The following is a 21,223-nucleotide window of genomic DNA, read 5'->3' as shown; positions in this document are numbered from 1 at the left end:
AAGAAGGGGACAAAGTCCAAGAAGCACTGAAGAGTCCAGGGAGAACAGGAGCCCCTGCTAACCCGGATGAAGGTGCAAAAAGAGAACCACTGGTGAGAAGACAAAGTCAGTATTGCACCAAAGAAGACAAATGCGGGTTCCTGGTTGGTGCAGAAGATGTCCCACGCTGGATTGATGAATGCAATCTGGGTTGCTTCGCTGGATTCCGCCAACAATCCTTGGCACCTCCTGGTCGCAGTTAGTGCAAAATGGCACCTTCTGCGACCAGGAGGGACCTGGTGGCCTCTACCCAGGAGGGAGAGACAGAGGTGGCTCTCATCAACTCAGAGAGCCCTCAGAAGACCAGGCAGTGCGCACAGGAGTCCTACAGCACGGGGACAGAGAAGGTGCAAATGGAGGCCCACGCAGCATGACACAAAGGATTCCTTCACCGCCGAGGAACCACTCAGGGAGCTGTGCGTCGCAGGATGGAGTGCTTGGGGCCTAAGCTGTGCTGTGCACGAAGAACTTCTTGGAAGGTCACACACAAGCCTTGGCAACTGCAAGTCACACAGTGTACGGGTGTGCTGTCTTGTGTGGGGAGGCAAGCTCTTACCTCCACCAAATTTGGACAGCTGGACGTTGGGACTGTAAGAGTCACTTTAGTCCACCACCTGTGTTGCTGGATCCACATCTGTCGTCTGAGGATGCACGACCTGGAAACTGTTGCATTTGCTGGCAGGGGCTGAAGATACAATGTTGCAGAAGTCATCTTAGCTTCTTTGTTGCAGATTTGTAGAGTTCCTGGACAGTCAGCGGTTGATCCATCGGTAGAAGATGAAGTAAAGGATGCAGAGGATTCCTGCTGGAGTTTTGCAATCTGAACCTGAAGAAACACCCAGAGGAGAGACCCTAAATAGCCCTGAGAGGGGGACTGCTCACCTAACGAGGTAAGCACCAAGCAGGAGGGGTCTCTGACGTCACCTGCTAGCACTGGCCACTCAGATGCTCCCAGAGTGCCCCACCACCTTGGAATCCAAGATGGCAAAACCCAGGGACACTCTGGAGGAGCTCTTGGCATCACCCCTGGGGTGGTGATAGACAGGGGAGTGGTCACTCCCCTTTCCTTTGTCCACTTTTGCACCAGAGGAGGGACGGGGGGGGTCCCTGAACCAGTGTAGACTTGATTATGCAAGGAAGGCACCATCTGTAGCCTTCAAAGCATTTCCAGAGGCTCTGGGTACCCCTTCCATGCTTGTAACACCTATTTCCAAAGGGAGAGGGTGTAACACCCCTCTCCTAAAGGAAATGCATTGTTCTGCCTTCTTGGGATTGAGCTGCTCAAGCCCCAGAAGGGCAGAGCCTGTCTGTGAGGTGGCAGCAGCTGGGGCTGCAGTGACAACCTCAGAAGGCTGGGATGGCAGTACTGGGGGTCCACTGTAGGGCCCCCAGAGTGCATGGAATTGTGCAACCAATACTGGAATCAGTATTGGGGTACAATTCCCAGCTGTTAGACACCTTACATGGCCATATTCAGAGTTACCATTGTGAAGCTGGACATAGGTATTGACCTATGCCAAGTGCACACTTAAAATAGCATCCCCGCCCGAAGTCTGGGAAAATGGGCCTGGGCAATGTGGGGGCACCTCTGCTAGTGGTACACAGGTACTTTGCACCCAGCCTTCAGGGTCTGAAGGCCTGACATATAGGTGACTTATAAGTGACCTGGTGCAGTGAAAATGGCTGTGAAAAAGTGCATGAACTATTTCACACAGGCTGCAATGACAGTCCTGTAGAAGCCTTTGCATGGGCTCCTTATGGGTTGGTAAATGAAATGCTGCAGCCCATAGGGATCCTCTGGAACCCCAATGCCCTGGGTACCTAGGTACCATATACTAAGGACTTATAAGGAGGTCCAGTTTGCCAATTTGGTGTGAAATACTGGAGTATATACCGACAAATCTGGAACCTGAGAGAGCATAAGCACTGGCGTCCTGGTTAGCAGGATCCCACAGACACAGTAAAGCATACTGATGAAAACTGTGAAACATACTGACAAGTAGGCCACAAACCATAAGCACTGGGGTCCTGACTAGCAGGATCCCAGTGACAGTCAAACCACACTAACAAACAGGCCACAAATGGGGGTAACCATGCTAGAAAGAGACTACTTTCTCACATTACATCCCTGGAGGTGGGCTGCGAACTAAGATCATATTAGGAAGTTCTGCAGGATTGAACAGGCAAAGTACCTGTCCTTTCGGACCTGACTGTCCAGGCAGTAGTGTTTGGGGAACGTGTGCAAGAACGTCCACAATGCTGCCTGGCAGATGTCCAGGACTGGACCTCTGCATGCTAATGCAGTGGTTGCAGCTGCTGCTCTGATGGAGTAAACATGCAAGCTCTCTCGGGGGTTGCTTCTTAGCCAATGTGTAGCACAGTGTAATGCAGAGAACAACCCATCTAGAAATGGTTCTCTTCTGCACCGCCATACTTTCTTTGCACCCACATACCCAACAAAGAGTTGATCGTCCACCCAGAACACTTTGGTACGATCGAGGTAACCAATGCTCTTTATGGGTCCAAGCGGTGGAGTCTCTCCCCTTCCTTAGAAGGATGCTAGGGTGCATAAAAAGTAGGCAAGGTGATGGATTGACCTACATGGAAGGGGGTAACCACTTTCGGTAGAAAGGACGCCCACGTGCGAAGCACCACTTTGTCAAGGTAGATGTTAAAATAAGGAGACATGGATAACAATGCCTGCAGGTCACTGACCCTGCAGGCAGATGTAACAGTCACCAGGAAGGCTGTTTTCAATGTCAGGAGCCTGAGAGGACAATTATGAAGTGGCTCAAAAGGAGCACACATAAGGAATGTCAGAACCAGATTCAAGTCCATTTGGTGCATGATGAAAGGTGAAGGAGAAAACGTGGGTAAGAACTTTAAGGAACCGACTGACAATAGAAGACTTAAACAACAAGGGATGGTCAGGTAGTCTCAAAAAGGAAGAGGCAGCAGACAAATAACCTTTAAGGGTGCCCAGAGCAGAGCCCTGCTGGGCCAAAGAAAGCATATACAAGAGGACCTCTCAAAGAGGGGCAGATGGGGATCAACAGACTTGGCTGTGGACCATGCCACAAATTAGTTCCATCAACAGGCGTATACCGTTTTGGTGGAGGGATGCCTAGCTGCCAAGGTAACATCACAGGCTTCGGGAGGAAGGTTGAAAGCTGTCAACTGACGCCGCTCAATCTCCATGCAAGAAGGCGGAGACTGGACAGGTTTGGGTGGAGAACCCTCCCTTGCTGCTGCGACAGAAGATCCTCCTGAAGGGGCAGTGTGATCGGAGGATCGATGGCCATGCTCAATAACTTGGGATACCAAACTCTTTGTGCCCCTGTCAAGAACCACAAGGATTACTTGGGTCTGTTTGTTCTTGATCTTCTTGAGAACTCGGGGCAGAAGTGGTATGGGTGGAAAGGTGTACAGATGGCCTCAGCTCCAGTCAAGACAAAAAGCAACACTGAGCGAATGCCGCTTTAGATACTCCAATGCGCAAAACTGATGACATTGCGTGTTCTCTACAGAGGCGCACAGATCTAACCAGGGATCTCCCCAATGCTGAAAGAGACCTTGCGCCACCTCTGCATGGAGACTCCATTCATGATTGACAAGGCATCAACAGCCGAGTTTGCCGCTCTGGCGTTCAGAGAGCCCACCAGATGTAAAAACACTAGGGACATGCCCTACTATTCCAACCATGTCCTGAGGCGCAAAGCAAATGGTCAATGACCCCACCCCGCCCTGCTTGTTGCTATACCGCATGGCGGTGGTGATGTCCGCGAACACCTGCACCACTTTCTCTTTGAGAGGGAAGGAATGCTTTCAGTGCCAGTCTGAGCGCACCAAGCTCCAAAAGGTTGATGTGGAGCTTGGACTCCGCCGTAGACCCGATGCCTCTGATCTCCACCTCTCCCATGTAGCTGACCCAACCCAGGAGCGACGCATTTGTCACTACTGTCAGATCTGGTTGGGGAAAGGAGAGGGATCTGCCTCTAACTCAACCCCGGTTTGTTAACCACCACTGCAGATCTTGCACAGTTCCATCCGAGATCTGGACCATGTCGGAGAGATTCCCTTGATGCTGCGTCCACTGGAACTTCAGGTCCCACTGCAGAGCCTGCCTATGCCATCTGGCATGAGACACTAGCGGAATGCAGGAGGCCATGTGGCCCAGCAGCCTCAGAATCATTCTCACCAAAATCAAGGATAGAGGCTGAAACATCAGTATCATAAGCTTGAATATCCTACACTTGCCGCTCGGGAGGATAGGCCCAAAACTGCACTGTGTCCAGAACAGCTCCTATGAAAGGGAGCGTCTGATCAGTGAGGTGTGACTACGGCATCTTTATAGTGCACCCCGGCAAATGTGGGAGGTCCGCCATAGTCTGGAGATGGGAGAAGACAGCCTGGGGCAAGGCCACCTTCAACAGCCAGTCGTTGAGGTAGGGATAGACTGACACCCTTGACTTGCGCAGATGAGCTGCGACCACCGCTATCACCTTGGTGAACACCCAAGGGGCACTGGTGAGACCAAACTGAAAGTGCTTGTGGCCCACTGTGAACCGCAAATAATGTCTTTAGGCCGGCACAATGGGAATGTGAAAATAGGTCTTCTGCAAGTGCAACACTACCATCTAGTCTCCTGGTTCCAGGGCCGATAAAATCTGAGGCAGGGTGAGCATTCTGAACTTCTCCTTTCTAAGGAAAAGATTGAGGGACCGGAGGTCTAGGATAGGGCGAAGGACCTTGTCCTTTTTGGGTACCAGAAAGTAATGGGAATAACAACCACAACCTACTTCTGGAACAAGGACCATCTCTATGGCTCCCTTGACCAAGAGAGGCGAAACTTCCTCACGGAGAAGTGCTAGGGGATCCTCCGTCATCCGATCGTAGGATGGTGCCATGGGCGAAGGGGAAGTCTTGAAGGGGAGGGAGTAGCCCCTGTGGACTATTTGCTAAACCCATCTGTCTGGCGTGATGGTCTACCAGTGGGGCAGGGAGTGGCAAATCCTGCCTCCGACTAGCGCCTGATGGTAGTGCATCAGACTAGGAAGGTTTGGAGGCTGCAGCGGAGGGGGGGCGAGGGCTTTCTGATCCATTCGGATGTTGGATCAGAACATCCCTGGCCACGCAGAGGCTGGGCAGCATGCACGGCACAGTGGCTGGAGGGGAATGGACGGGGCTGGGTGCCCCTTCTGTAGCCACGAAAGGGGCGAAAAGCAGACTGAGGTGGGCGAAGGGCAGTTGTGATGCCTAGGGACCGCAGCCCGAGGTTCCTTAAAGCACTTGAGCACTGAGTATGCTTTGCCTCTGAAGAGACGGGTGCCATAAAAGGGCATGTCCATAAGGGTGGATTGGACATCCCCTGAAAAGCCAGGTGTCCTCAACCAGGCATGGCGCCTCAAGGCCACCATCGATGCAACTGATCTACCCAGAGAGTTGATCGTATCCAGCCCACAACGGATTGTGAACTTAGCTGCATCCCTCCCATCAACAACAGCTTGGGAGAGAATGGCCCGGGTGTCCTCCAGGACCTGTGGCAGCACGTGCGCAACCGTATCCCATAAAGTATGCGTATAGGGGACCAGAAGGCATGCGGTGCTCACCGACCACAATGCCAAGCTGGAGGAAGAAAACATCTTCTTCCCAGGATGATCCAGCCTCTTGGATTCCCTATTCAGGGGTGCGGAAGGGAACGCACTATGGGATGTTGAGGCTTGGATAACCAAGCTCTCAGGGGTAGGGTGTTGGGTCAGGAAATCTCGGTCATTAGGTGCAGGCCTATGGGGGCGGGCTATTGTCCTGTTGACAGCAGCCCCTGTGCTGGGTTTTAACTAGGTCCCCAGCTGGACATCAGTGAGGGCTTCACTGAAGGGCAAAAGGGGTTCAGATGGAGAAGCCCCAGGCTGAAGTACCTCAGTCAGGAGGTTAGTCTTGACAGCCACCAAAGGCAGCTCGAGGCCCAGAACTTCAGCTGCTCTCCACACCACCATGGAATAAGAAGCTCCTTCTTCCATAGCCACGGTAGGGGGAGAAAGCATGCCAGCATCTGGTGAGGTGTCTAGACCGCTGGCTACACCCAGTTGCTGAGCCCAGTCCATAGGATCTTCTAGCTGGTATTCTAAAGGGTCCAGAGACCTCTCCATACTCTGACCGTACAGTACTCATAAAAGTAATGGTCAGGATCTGATTTAGGAAGCAAAGTCCCTACTGAAGTCGGAATCGGCGTTGAGCGTGGCTGGTCCGCTCCATGTCGGTTCGGATTCGGAAGCGGATCCCTAGATGCCCTCTAGGCCCGAAGATGCTGGCGCAGAACCCGAGATGGACCCTGCCGACCCCGCGGGGTCCAAAGGCACTCTGGCAGGGTCGGACTGCCCAAAGATGAGGTGCATGGCCTCATAAAACTCCTTTAATTAGGAAGGGTGGCTTCGGCTCACGGAAATTCGGGGAGGAGTGGAGTTGACCAAGTAGCAGGCTCCGAGGACAGAGGCCTAAAGCGTTGACGCTCCATATCCTGTATTGAGTCAGCTGACCGATGGGGTAAATTCGGAGAATGCTTGTGCTTCTTTGACTTCTTATGCTCACCAGAGTGACCCAAAGATTTTGAATGGGATGACAACGAGTGATGGGGGCTCTGCGAGCGGTCTCAGGACCTTCCTCTCGACCGAGACTGGGAGCGACACGAAGCCAGGCGCCAGATCGCAAGGAGCTTTAGCGACTGCTCCCTCAAAGCTTTGGGTTCATGGCCCAGCACTCTGAGCATATAACCAGTTTATGGGGTTTTATTTTTTAAGGTTTCAAGAACCTTGATGTTGGATTTGCAAACCTTGTAGAACTGTGGATTTTTGCTTAACCTCCTGCATGGTTTCCAGACTGGGTTCAGAAGCCTTACAGAAGGTCTAACAAGGGTCAAAGACTCCTTGACCTATGTTCGACAAACCAGGACTGGGTTTGTGGACCTCAGGGGCCTGGAACCCAGCTCTGGAGTCCACAAACACCACAGCAAAATTAATCAGCCCTTTTTTTATTTCTCAACCATAGGATTTCCCCTGTGCCCTACCACCCTGACCGGGGTCAGGGGCTCAAGACATGCCATCTTTGCCCCCTCATGGCTACTTCCTTTTTATTTTTCAAGATACAGGGGACCAAGTGCCTCCATCCTGTAATGGCAGCCACACATTTTTCTTCAAGTTGCATCCAGCCAATCAGAGAACTTCAGGTCTACAAACTCGGCTTTGGGTTTGGAATCACGAAATAGATGATGGGATAAAGAACACCCTTGCCTAATCAGATTTGGATAGTTTTTTAATCTGGGTCTACAAATGGTCTGACAATCCAGGTTTGTGGACCTTCACGACTTAACAGGTCTAGACACCTCTAACTTGATTGATCGGTCACATGAACCTAAGGCATTCCAGACATGATTATGCAATGCTACTTTTTTTCATAATACTGAACAGATTTACACCAAACCAAGCAATGGTGCTTTCTCAAGTAAATGGCTTAATTCATTGAAATATTTGTGTGATTCTGTTCAGCCATTTTTTCATATTTTTTTTTCCTGGAGAGCAAACTTTCCTTTGGGAGTCAAAAAGGGAAAGGCCACATTTTATTTTGTGTCCTCCCCGTTTATGTACCTGTCTTGCCCCCACTCTTGGTGGTTCTGCATCAAATTTGCCATATAGAACCCAAATCGAATTATTTTTTTGTTTTAAATGGCGCTTAAGTTAAGAAAACATAAAACGGCTTGGCAATATAAAGTTGCACCTAAGCATGAGCACACATGTGCTATGCCTGGCTTTGTAATATGTATATGTGTGTGTGCATATATAAATATACACACACAAAGTTGTTTGACATCCCTGCAACAACTACATTAACATACTAAGCTACTTTATTGGTTACTTTACTGCTCATATTAAAATAGTAGCAGCACACTCCTCTGTTTGCTTTTCTCCCCCTCCTAGGGTTGACTGTATTTGCATGTTTTTAACTTATAGGTATCACCAGCCACAGAGTTATTACTTGTATCTCCATTCCTCCCCCCACAGGCACGCCGCAGGTGCTCCCAGCTTTGAATGACAATTGCAGCAGCAAGTAGAATTAAACATTTTATTAAGTAGCTGATATTGTTTGAAGCTGGACGCAAGTTAGAACTCGAACTGACACAGTCAAATAAATGCAAGACAACACCCTGATCATGTCGTGAAACCCAAGATATGATTGGCATGTCATCATATGTAAGAAGATATTGCCGAAGCTGAGAATTCTTGGAGAACATCTCCCCCCACCCAAAAAAAAAAAAGTCAAGCTATTGAGTAAAATCAGTCAAGAATGTCCCCTGCTGGTGGAATGCAAAGACCCGTTTTGATATGGCGATATAACTGAACTAACATTACATATTATGCTCGCGCGAATAAGCACACAAGCCAGAATAAAAAAATGTATTTTCGATTTTCTATACATATGTGCACTGATACTAATAGAGTCATAAATAGTACGATGTTTGCAATGAAAAGATAGCCACACTAGTAAAATCTTTTTAAAAAAATCCCTAGCCATTAAGACTGACTCAGTCCAAACAGGTTTCTACAGACACTACACCACTTTAGCAATATATTTAAATTAAAGTGCTTAAAGCCCACGAAAAGGGTATGGAAAGCGCTATATAACTAACCAAACAACAGAATGCAATAATTAGAATGGAGTGTATTTTGTAAAACAGTGCCTGGGAAATTAGACAATCTGCAAAGATCTGCCTTAAACTGGCACCTGTACTGACTGGAAATTCAATGAAAAGTAAACAAAGACTTTTACAGAAAAGAGTTTAAACTTAGTATGATCCCCTACCAGTGCCCCGCCCTGACACACAGCCGCATTTCAATACTGACAGAGCAGATCTAGATCCATTATCTCCTGTTGCTTCGTCGCATTCTCAGGCGAGCGACCACGGAACTGATTCAATTTAAGGTGTAAAAATGCCCGGCACATACTTTACATGAGGCACTTTTAGCCGTCTGTGGTCTTTTTTTTAACAAAAGAAAAATTACTTGTTTAATTAACACAATTCGCCCCCTCCCTTAAACTTCGCATATCCTAGATGTGATCTCTGATACAGCTCCCTTTGCAACGCTAAAAATACCCTTCCAGCACAACACTGCAGATCAAACGCAGATCAACTTTCCCTCACAAGCAAAGGCCAGTGACCAGTTAAATGCCAAAAGGGCTAGCTCTGCCACCAGCGGAGCCTGTAAAGTTCTCACGGTGGGCAGCAACAGCTGGAGAAGTCTCTTACTTGCCCGCAGAGCCATGTTTTTGCTTGCCTGGTGCAGTTTGTCCGAGGTTTCCTCGGTATTCGTATCCGTCCGTAGGCAGTGGCTCAGAGGTAATCCGAGATAGGATAAACATAGTAATAATCCGTGCAGGTCAAACTCGCTTTCCCAAGATCGCCGGAGCTCCCCTCGGACACCAACTTGCTGCCATGTGCTTGCTTCACGGGGAACGCAGGATTCCGCCCCAGACGGGATCAAAGTTGGTCTCAAACGGGGGGGAAAGGCAGCAAAACAAGCACAAGGGAAGCGAAGGGGGACCTCATAAAGCAGGGCGCGCACCCGCCACGTAAAGCTCCTTGTGACTGGATTAAAAAACTTCCCCGGAAAGCTTCCAGCGGGACTGACCACTCGTATAATTGAAACATTGGCTGATTTGTATGTAAATGCGCTCGCGAGGGGTGTAGGCTTCCTGTAACCTGACTCGTTTTACACCCCACAGCCCGGGCATTTAGCAGCGAGCTGTATTGTATTGTATTGTATTGTAATCGTATTTATATAGCGCTTACTACCCCTGACGAGGTATCGAAGCGCTTACTGTCCCACATTTAGGAACCAGGGGTGTGTGTTTCCAAACTAGTTCCGATTTCAGAATCAAAACAATGTAAACAGCTGATGCCTGCAGACTGGAACTAGACTTTTGTAAAGGTTGTGTGCTGCAGGCAGTGAGACCTCCACCTGCAGGAAGAACACCGAGAGGAAGTGTTTATTGTTAGACACAGGTGGGCTTGGGTCATTGCGAACAGGCTGCCACAATCTGTCTGCAAGAGTGTTCGCTGCAATCTGATGTATGCCCTGGTGCTCCACATGAGAAACTATTTATTATTTATGACGTGCCCACAAGCATCTTGTCAGTGATCAGACTGATAACTGATTTTGAATTTTCTATATGTCCAGAATTAGCCCGCTGTCTGTGGACATTTGGCCGAAACAATGTTGTTGATGTGGAACATTAGTCAATATCTTGCAATCTCTATAGTTTAGTTATTTCTCTCCCTCGACTGACTGTGTTTTTAGACTAAATATTAAGGGAGAAAGAAGGTGCAAGTGGCTGTAAAGTGTATACAGGATTCATCTACCCATTTAAAAATATTTTGAAAACACCCTTGAACATTAATGGTGTACCCCTGCATTAAGAGGTTCCTGGTAACCAGGCTGGTCTAAAGGGAAAGGAACAGAAATTGGAAATAGCTAAAACAATGCGTGTGATTATCGTATAATGTGTCAATCGAAACTCTCCCCCAAATAAGGGTTTGCTATCGTCATACAATGGCATGTTTCAATGAACGGTTTTACTGAAATCTCCATAACCATTTCTGTTGAGAAGTTCATGAATAAGCAAATTATAATGCATATTCAGATGACCATGGCTTTGGCCCACTCATGGCAGAATCTAATGTGCTATACCTTTAACAAAAATAGGAAGACAGGTTTGGGAGGAACATGGCAACAATTCATTTTTTTTTAAATTATTTAAGTAAGGAATGGTACGTTTAGATATAGTGCTGGAAAAAAGGGGGACAGGATCCTTCAGGAAAGTTAGCCATATGGGTGATTTGTTGCCTGAACTGGGGTGGACCTGAAGGAATTTTAAGTCCTTTTGGACAGAGAGTCTTGCTGCTTAGAAGTTAGACCATACAATAAACAGGCACTGGCAAAGCAAATAGGTCAACTGGGACAACATGGACCATACTGCCGTTCCAACAAGGCATACCACTGTCCATTGCCACCAGTGATTTAAGTGGGTAGGATCAGAAGCACAACAGACCCCTACTTTTATGATTTATGAAACACTGTTCCCCTACTTTTTGTAAAAAGATAACTGACCCGGATTGTTTAGTTATGATAGGTTAAATGCTTCAGCTAAAGTGTCATTCAGTGAGTCTCCTGTGATGTGAAACTGAAGCCAGGCAGACAGCTAAACACGCCTTCCTGCCAGGGCACCTACTGCCTGAAAGACATGCAAATGTGTGCAACGAGTTAATCCACAAGTGTAAGGGATGGCTTTACCGCCCGTACTGGATTCAATTGACCTAAGTACTCGAAGAATTGAGATGACAAACATACAGTATTTTGGGAAGCAGTGTCATTTTAACCACTGCCAACCTTTGGTAGTGCAAAGAGTTAACAACTGGGATGGGAAGTGCCGGCTCTTAATTGTGATTGTATTTATATCGCACTTACTACTCCTGGAGGTGTTGAAGGGATAGTAATGTAAACAAAATTGTATTACGTACACTCTGGGTATTACTAACATCTATATATTTTGGAAGCACCATTTTATCTTAAACATTTTGCACATTTTGTAACAGTCTATTCTATACTGTGTGTAATGCAAGTTTAAAATAATGAATAACAGTCATGTTTCAGGAGTATCAAAAAAATGAGCTCGTTGGTCGTGCTATATTTTGAGTTTTGCTGGGAACAAGAGTGCATAAGGATAGGCCGGCTGTTTTTAGCTGCATTTTACATCTTGGAACGAGGCACGGCGGCGCTGTACAGCTACTGTATAGTCAGGGAAGAGAGAGATCCTTGAGTTTCCCAGGCAGACTGGGGCTTTCTCGTAGGCTGCTTGTAGGAGCCTGTCACGATCTTTGAAGTTTAGTATTTTGGTCACTTTGGGTCGTGGCGGCGCTCCTGGGTTTGTTTTTTTTAGTCGTAACTCTGTGGGCCCGCTCAGCTGCGTAGAGGTCTGACAGTCCACTGGGGGCCACTGTTGTCCAAAGCCAATTTTCTATGTACTGTCACTTGGGAATCCTCTGTCCCCTCCGGCATTCTCACTATGTGGATACTGTTTCTGCGGGATCTGCCTTTTGCGTCCTCCGCTCACTTCGACAGCGCCACCCCTGCCGCATCAGTTTAGTAATCTGTGCAGTATTATTCGTGCTGTCAGACATCAGAGGGTCAACATCCACTTTGTTCGTCTTGACTTTCTCTGCTAGTTTCTGCTGGTCGTCTCTCAGTAGGTTAACACTGGTGGTAATGACTCCCCGCTGGTGCTCTAATGCAAGACGTGAGTATCGGATCTCCTGTACGATGAGATCTAGTTTATCTTGGGGAGGTGTTTGTTCTATGGTAAGAATACAAAATTCAGGGGTGCAGGAGGAAGAGCATCCTGATGGAGACAACCACAAGCGATCGCAGGGGCCCAGCCTGCCATTTCTATTTTTGGTTCTCCCTATTATGGTCGCCATCTAAGCTGCCATCGCACTGTGGTTGCAGGACCAAGCTTCAGGTGAGGAGTATGGCACTGTTACCACAATGTGTTTGTATAGCATTGTTTTACATTTAGTGTGGAGCCAATAAAATAGAAAGGCTACTGCCAGGTAGTTGTGCCCGCAATGTTACGGCGCTCGACGTCAAAGCTACTTCAGCATCTTATATGCTGCGTTGTGCCAGTTGGGTTGTTCCTCTTACAGAAGCTTATTGGGGTTTTGTCGCTGTGCATGCTGTCAGGAGCTAGATCTGCCAAGTTGGCACCTATTTGTAAAGGTGGCCTTCAGTGTCCCAGATGCAGAATGCTGGCCTTCATAAGAGAAGCTGGGTCAATTGGCCCTCCACGCCCACAACACTAGATTGCTAGGAAAGCAGGCCCATTCAGGAAAGGTCTATTAGCATTGCAGCTATGGTGCAGCAAGAGTAGTTTTTGTTGGCGTAGTCAATGAAACAAGAAGCGGGCCGCCCCACTGCTTAGTCCGAAGGGGCCAACTCACCAGTACCCGTCAATAGCCTTGCGGGCTCCGTTTCCAGCAGGTAAGGAAGGGGAGAGGGACTGGCATTAGTGGCGCGGGGAAGGTGATGTGCGGGCCATCAGCCTCCGTGCCCCAACTGGGTCTATCTGCTCCCACTTGCCTCCTGACCGACGCGAACCATCAGCATCTGGTCCCAGGTCAGCAAGGCCTCCGGGACACTGAAGCCTGGTAGAAGCAGAATCGTCGAGTGGGACCTGGGGGTGGAGGGTAGGTGAGGAGCGGACCACCAGGCCCCAACGCCGCAAGGAAGGGCCTGCCCACTCCCACTCACCTCACGGACGCTGGCCTTATCCAGGCCCGATCTAGCCGCCGCTCAGGAAGGAAAGCAGGACCAGGCACCAGCCCGATAGGCTCTCCAATCTGCAAGCGCCGGAGTCTGAAAGGGTCCGGTCCACCGACACAGCACACTGAAGTCTCGCCACTCCCGAGGCTAACACATTCAGCAGTGGCCTTGCGGTCTCGGGCAGCGCTGTCCCTCAGAGTCTTCCGATTTGTCGGCGGGAGCGTTGCGGGCCTCATCTAGTGCCCAAGGGGCAGCAGCTGGGTTATAAGGCCTCCGTACACTATATTACTTTCGCCCTGTATAGGATTATTAAGGGTTGCAGTGGCACAGGAGCGACATTGCTACACGTCCCCCATTTTGGATGGCTAGCCACGTCCCCCCATCAAGAACATTCACAGTGCTTTCTGTGAAAGCAGGCTGTGACCTCGTAGCACTAAAAATACACGTCACTTTTCTCCACTGCACCAACCAACATTTAATTTAGTTGCTCTCTGTTTAACACACAGACCACTGCAGAGCATTAACTAATGAGGTTTCATAATGTGCTGTGGTGCATTTCCCAATGAGTAACAACTTTTGTGTTTATTTTTCATTTAAGCTACATGTTATTTTATATGTAGCTACCTGACAGTGAAAGACCAAAAAAACTTAAAGAATACTTTTTTTTGAGCCACACTTTTGACCCTGCCCCACGCTCACCGATCCCACCCCCACTGCATGCAGCATCATAGATCCCATACTTTTTTAAAGCACTTCGACTGCCACAGTGGATGAGTGCCACACTCGCAGAGACAGCAAACACCTGAGACTTGACAGCACCAGCAGCATCCGTTTGCTTACAGGTCAAGCATACGGCTGCTGAACCAAACTACATTTCAAGCCAGATGGATAGAAATTGATGTTGTAGATGATCAATTAGATTTTCTGCCGTATACTTTTACAAATAGTAACAATTATCCATGTCCATCAGGTGTGCTTCAAGTGTACAACCCGCCCTCGCACAAGTTCTTCACTCTGAATCTGTGCTGATCCTTATTTTAACCCTCTTTAACCTTTCCGTCTGCTAAGTATCTAACACTCCTGCACACCTCCACCTTTCGCAGGACACTTCAAACTTGCTCAATCCTGGAATATGTGCCTACTTCAATCTTAGGGTTGCCACTTCTTTGGGCATCTTAGGAAAGTGCCGTAAAAATCACCTGTTATAACTGCAGAACCATTACCCCAAATGCCACTGCCACACAATGACCACATGATCACAAGAACTAGGCTTCATGAACACTGATAAGACCACCTGGGAACTGTGCTTAAACCTACCAGTAACAAAATAATATACAGCACCATTTTAAGTTCTGCAAATAACCTGTGTACTATGACCCAATTTAGTGGCATTTAATTTACCTACCTCCGAATGGTAAGAGTCGGACTTGGCCCTGCCAGAATTGAAACATATGACTGAATATTGTTTTGCTGTCCACCGCTCTTCCCACCTCCCAGTTGGTGTAATCAGGCACTTCTGAAAGCCAGGTTGTTCACTGTTTCAGGGACACCTTGTGCAGCGTTTCCAAATTCAATTCTATACCAATTAAATACATTCAAACAAATCTAATTTAACCCACTCAACAGTCTTCACTATATTGACTTTACATGTATAACTGGCTGAATCTTCCCAATGGAATCGAGCTGGTGTACTGGAAGTACGACCCAGATCTGTGAAGAAAGGTGCCCAGTTAAGCTACAAGCCTTAAGATTTGCAAAGTTAACTTTAAAACGAAATATTGAAAGGGATTTACATGAAAAACAGGGAGATGGTGCTGAGAAAACTATATAGGGCTAACAGTAAAGAAGCTTATCCTGTACATTTTGAGCACGGATTCCGTAGCCCGAGAGTGAGTACAGTGAATGTCCCCAATCCAAGGTAGGAATACCCAGTCAAGACCAAGATTTTGGGTTCATCCGGGAAGGTATTTGCTTAAATTTTGACATTCTCATCAAAATGTGTTAAGCTATGTATACATGTCCTATGATGTAAACGCACAGGGGCTTGTCTTTGTTGGATAGCATGCGGCATCTCTGTCTACAATGTTGATATCTGCGCCCAGTTTCTTTTTTAAATTTGGACTTTGCAGGTGTAAGGACGTTTGTAAGGCCAACTTGAGTTTTTAAATGCATTAGCCCTAGGTATATTTCTGTGCAGTATAGGATAATTAAGTGTAAACAGAAATGTTTTTAAAATAGTGATTTATTATGAATTCGAAGAACGTTTGTCCAAAGAAATGTTACTAAGGATTTGATTCATTTAGGCTGCGGTCAAATCTTACACTGCCTTGTACTTTGCTTCAGGAAATATTTTCAAATAATTTGAAATACACACAGTTCTCACAAAGAACAAAGAGTTCTTTAGAATCCTAATTGCTTCTCGCTTTACACAGTGCTTTAGATATTGTTCGTCTTCCAGGGTGCAACTCGAAGTAGCAGTCCCTTATGTTGGAACTGTAGACATTGACCTGCTCAGAGCTATGAGTAAGGTAGTTTTCCAGCTGAGTAAGCAGCTGATCCAATTCGTGGAACTACTGGCAATCCACATATTGGTCATACTTGTGTTTTCATGTATTTGGACGTATATGGTGATTGCAAGAAAGATGTACTTGACGCAAACTAATGTGATTTAGTAGCTCAATGGGGCCGCAGGCCCAGCTCTCCATCTACCTCTGTTGACCCTAGGCCAGCTCCAGGATCCACATTTTTCCAGGCCCTCTCTCTTCTGCTGTATTCTTCTCGCTGCTTCTGCACCACCTTCTTCTCGAGGCTCTTTCTGCTCTCTTTGCTGCTCCTGTTTTCTTTCCCACCCTTTCGGATGCTGCTCCCGCCCATTCCTCACCCATTTTTCTTAGTCTTCACTTCAGTCTTTTCCCTATTACTATGTTCTCACCTTATTCTTTGATTCTTTTTGGCTCTCTTTTTTCTTTTTCTGCCTGCTTTGGGCTCTTTCAGTCCACTTTTGCTGCTGCCCCTTTTTGCCCTTTTCGTGCTCCTTATTCCCACCTCCTCCTGCCTCCCCATCTCCTTCCCGCCTATTTGCCAGCCCTGCTCACTGCCTCCTAGTGCCCCTCCCACCTCCCTAGACCTACTTAATGGTGGCCACAGTGCAGCTGCATCGCTGGAGTGCCAAAGGCAATCCCATCTGTGCTTGTCCTCGCCTGGACTACTCCCTGCACCCGAAACCCTGGTCCAGCTGCCATTAACCACTACAGTACTATCGCCCTCCGCATCCTCAACCCTGGATGCCACCACAAACAATACACTGCACCGCACTCCACAGAACCTTTCACCTGCACTCTCTGCCACATCACCTGCCAGAACATGCATGTCCCCACACCTCTTAGCAACACCCAGCCCACTCAATGCAAAAAATTGGCTACCCAACACCAGCTTTCATGCACCCTCTCAATACTCACTCAGCAAACACAATACTGAGGTCTGGGATATTATCAACACTTATCGTCACACTCGTGCCTCACATCGTCTTCCTAATCGAGACCTGGCTCAACCCGCGCCAGGCCCCGAAATCGCCACTACCATGCCAGCAGGATAAAGAATCACCCACCTCGACCGCACCAATACGACGTGCAGAGGAATCGCCAACATCCACAATGACTTCATCAAATGCACCACCCCCACGGACTAACCCATCCCAGCAATGGGACACCTCAATTTCACTATCCAAAAAGGCCAGAAATCCATCATTAGGGGAACCCTTGCATATCGTCCACCGGGACCTCGAACGACCTACTGCAACCTCATCACTGATTTCTTTGCCTCCGTCGCCACTGTCTCAAAGGACTACAAGTTCCTGGGTGACCTCAACTTCCACTTCAACGACATAACTCAACTCATACATGACCCCATGCACATCGCAAGACACATTTTCGACCCCATATGCACCTTTAGCGGCCACACCACCAGACTCACATGGACGGACCACTCAATTATTGACTTCATCATCATGACCCCCCAAGCCCTCCCACTGACACAACCCATTGCCATCCATCGCAGCTGGAACAGCACTTCAGAGATTGAAAGGACCAACACTGTTGACCTCAACCTGCCCAAACATCAACGTGAGCCAGGATGTCAGAAGCTTGAGCACCTGCATCACTGACTGCGCTGACATTGTCGCTCCCATCAAGAACAAGAAACACAGAACATTCACCAAGCAAGTCAGCTGGTACACCGAGGACCTCAGGACAACCAAGCGCCACTGCAAGCACCTCAAGAGAAGGTGGATCACCAACAAAGTCCCACCCGACAGAACCGCCTACAAATCAGCACTCAACCTATACCAACAACTACGTAAAACAAAAAAAAAGTAGTGGCACTGCAAATCGAAGCAAACCCAACAGCAGTAGGAAGTCCTTCTGTATAGCCCAGGAGTTCACCCTGCGACAGTGACAAGCAACATCTCTCTCTCTCACATAGGACCTATGCGACAGCCTCACAGATTTCTCCATGACAGAATCACCTAAATCTACTGAAGGCTTTTTCAACAACCATTCCTCCACACACACATGACCATCCCAAGGCTAACCACCTCACCACCAAGGACAGCATTACCATCATGAAATCCATCCACTCAGGGGCCCATCTGACCCATGCCACCATCACAGCTTCAACCTAGGAGCATTCAAGATCAACCTCGAACTTTCCACCCTACTCAACACCTCATCGGATTCTTCCACCTTCCCAGAAGACTGAAAGCATGCAGAAATTAAACCCCTGCTGAAGAAACTTCAGCAGACCCCAACAAACTCAGCAACCACAGACCCTGACCCTCCTCCCTTTCCCAGCCGAAGCCATTGCAAAAGTCATCAACTAACAACTCACCATCGACCTGGAACACAATTACTTCCTGGAGACTCCCAATCTGCATTCTGTAGCAACCACGCCATTGAGACAGCCCTGGTCGTGGCCACAGACAACATTTGGGCCCTCCTCAACAAAGGAGAAACATCTACCCTTATCCTCCCCGAGCTCTAAGCAGCCTTGGACAGTCCCCCACTACACCCTCATCACCGGACTTCATGGTATAGGCACCCAAGGAGTCGCCCTCAGATACATTATCCTCCTTCCTCACCAACAATACACAAGTCCACCTTCCATCCTTCACCACCAAACCAATCGTCTGCAGAGTCCCTCAAGCCTTATCATTCAGCCCCAGCCTCTTCAACATCTCCATGTCCCCCCTTGCCAACATAGTCAGATCCCACAGACTCAAGATTATATCCTACGCCAATGACACAAAACTCAGCCTCTCCCTCTTCCAAAACTTTACCGATGCCAGAACCAACTTTCATCAATGCATGACTAGTGTCGCCAATTGGGTGAGGAATAACTGCCTCAAGTTCAACACAGGCGAGAAGGAAGTCTTGATCTTTGGCAGCTACAGATCTCCCAGGGATGCCTCCTGGTAGCCCACAGAACTGGGGCCCACTCCAACCCTAGCAGAGAATGCTAGAAATCTCAGTATCATCCTGGTCAGCAAACTCACCATGAGGTCCCTAATCAACATAGTGTCATCCTCCGGTTTCTTCATCCTACACGTTACATAAAATTTTCAAGTGGCTTCCCCAAAAAGCGAGACACACCATTACCCAAGCCCTAGCCACCAGTTGACTGGACTATGAAAATATCCTCTATGTGGGAATCAAGGCTTACTCTGTTCAAAAAGTACACAACATCCAGAATGCTGCAGAAAGACTCATCCTCATCGCACCCACATCACCCTTAACTTAAAAAAACGTGACTGGCTCCTGGTTCAGAAGGGATGCCAGCTGAAGCTCCTCACCCACGTGTTCAAGGTACTGCATGACTCTGGACCCTTCCACATCAACCACCACCTGACATTCCACAAACCCTCCGCAGTTCCACTCCTGGGACTATTATACGTTAGCACAGATCACACTCTTAATACATTCTCAGTATTAAGGGTTGAAGCAAGCCAGTTCTTTGCAGTTCCTGTACCAAAGTCTACCTTTGAATGTCCTTTGCAGCTCGACTTGCACATAAAACAATCAGCAGCAAGATGGTTTACTGAGTTCAACACACGCAGTGATCTGCAGTTCACAAGTTCGAAATCTAGCAAGGCCAACTCAACCTTTGATCCTTCCATGACATGAAGTGCCATTAAATTGAGCAACAGTTACACCTGTTGTCTTCTTGGCTTAGAAACAACAGAAGAGCTATTCTAAACAGGGGTGGGGTCCAAGGTTCAGGTGCTGTGTAGTGGTGTAGGGCTCGGGGCATTTATTCCTGACCTCACTGCTAGAGTTAGGCTTGTTAACCTGTTGGATGAGGGAGGTTGGGTCCAATATAGGGATACGGTGGAGCAGTGATCTGGGATGGTTTACACTGTCCTTTTGGTCTACTCATACTGTGGTGTGTGTAGCTTGACTAATTTAGGGCTGTACACCACCACACCATGTTTAACAAGGTACTGAAAGAAATGGGAAATATATATTTTTCGATTGATTTATTTTTCTGTTAATGTTTTTTTTGTTGTGTTTTGAATAAATAACGACCAGTGCAAAACCCGAAGAGTTTTAGAAGAGGGCAGGATTCAATCTGGGCATCTCTCCAGCATATAATCATCCAGCCCCTCTGGCTCCACACTGGTTAATGAACGTAGAACATAGGGATCTTCAAATACTCTGGCCCCATTTACCATTGCCCTAGAATGGAGTAGGATAAGTACTTCTCCCGGTAAAAAAAACCTTTACCACAGGGTGAGTGAGGTATTTACTGACTTCAGTAAATATCTCCTGTTCCCTAGAAAAATGTAGAATAACATGCAGAACTGGTGTGTTCGAAACAATATTCTGAACATATAGGAATTTGACCCACATTTCTTTCTTGCTAAATTTAGGCAGGTTTGACCTGCTGCAGTTTACCTGGGAAAATTTCAGGTGTTGCATCATTTTCTATGAGACTCAGAATTCCAATAAGCACAGCAACAATAATTCTTTCCAATAATGCTTGTTTGGGTCTATGTGTTGCACATGAGTTCAGACATCGTAGAAGACATAGTATTTTCACCATCAATTCCACAGTTATGCATCATTCGGGGTATTCCAGTGTAAGAACACAAACCTCTTTCACACCAAGCACAAAGAAAATATTTTATTGGACCAAATTGCGCAATGCATGGTGCTCTGGTATGGATGACTTCCAAGAAGCCTTGGCAGAGGGTGGCGATCCTTCACTACCTCTTCCAACACAGGCTTAAATGCCTACTTTTGCAACACATGCCCTAGTATATCCTCCCTGTGCTCTGTCTCCATTCCCTCTGAACAACTCACTGTAGCTGAGGGCAGACCCTACTGTCCTGGTTGCCACATACTCTGCAATAGCTTCTGAGACATGCAGCAGGTTATGAAACCTAGGGTAACAAATACCTTCAGGTGCGCGAGAAATCTGTACAGTCAGGCCGTGCCAAATATGTTGACTATCAGAGCGAGTACAGTCCTAATTGTTATTTCATTTTTTTTTTTTTTTTTTAGCTCGAGGGCATTACAGCTGAAAAGCTGAAAAGAAGGTTTGCGGGAAGACAAGCAGACAAGCATAGGACACTATAATATAGGAGCAAACGTAAAAGAATCAATAAAAGACTAACATTTCTGTCCTTTAGGAATGATGGGTCAAGGCAGGCATGCCCATTCACTGGACGCAACAAAACCCAAACCCCTGTCCACTTCAACAGTAGTCACAGAACAAGTTAGAAGCACTTGAAAAAGTAGACGAACTTGACAGCTACAAGGGGA

At 47.6% G+C, this 21,223-nt stretch overlaps 1 protein-coding gene across 36 annotated transcripts in view; it reads right to left on the bottom strand.

Annotated features, from left to right (window-relative positions):
- Positions 1-21,223, bottom strand: part of ANK3 (ankyrin 3) — a 1,678,649-nt gene that overhangs the window by 295,230 nt on the left and 1,362,196 nt on the right. Inside the window, exon 1 of one of the 36 annotated variants that reach the window (XM_069240953.1) lies at positions 9,366-9,749. The exons of 34 other annotated variants lie outside the window; for them this stretch is intronic. In XM_069240953.1, the coding sequence (XP_069097054.1) occupies positions 9,366-9,450 (85 nt within the window). In that variant the 5' untranslated portion in view covers positions 9,451-9,749. Of the gene's footprint in view, positions 1-9,337; positions 9,750-21,223 lie in introns of those variants that run through there. One more of the 36 variants, XM_069240954.1, reaches the window with a different exon arrangement.

Source organism: Pleurodeles waltl, chromosome 6, assembly GCF_031143425.1.
Source record: "Pleurodeles waltl isolate 20211129_DDA chromosome 6, aPleWal1.hap1.20221129, whole genome shotgun sequence".
In the NCBI taxonomy this organism is placed as follows: domain Eukaryota; kingdom Metazoa; phylum Chordata; class Amphibia; order Caudata; family Salamandridae; genus Pleurodeles; species Pleurodeles waltl.
The sequence above is the reverse complement of the archived record's forward strand: the minus strand, read 5'-3'. Positions and strand labels throughout refer to the sequence as shown.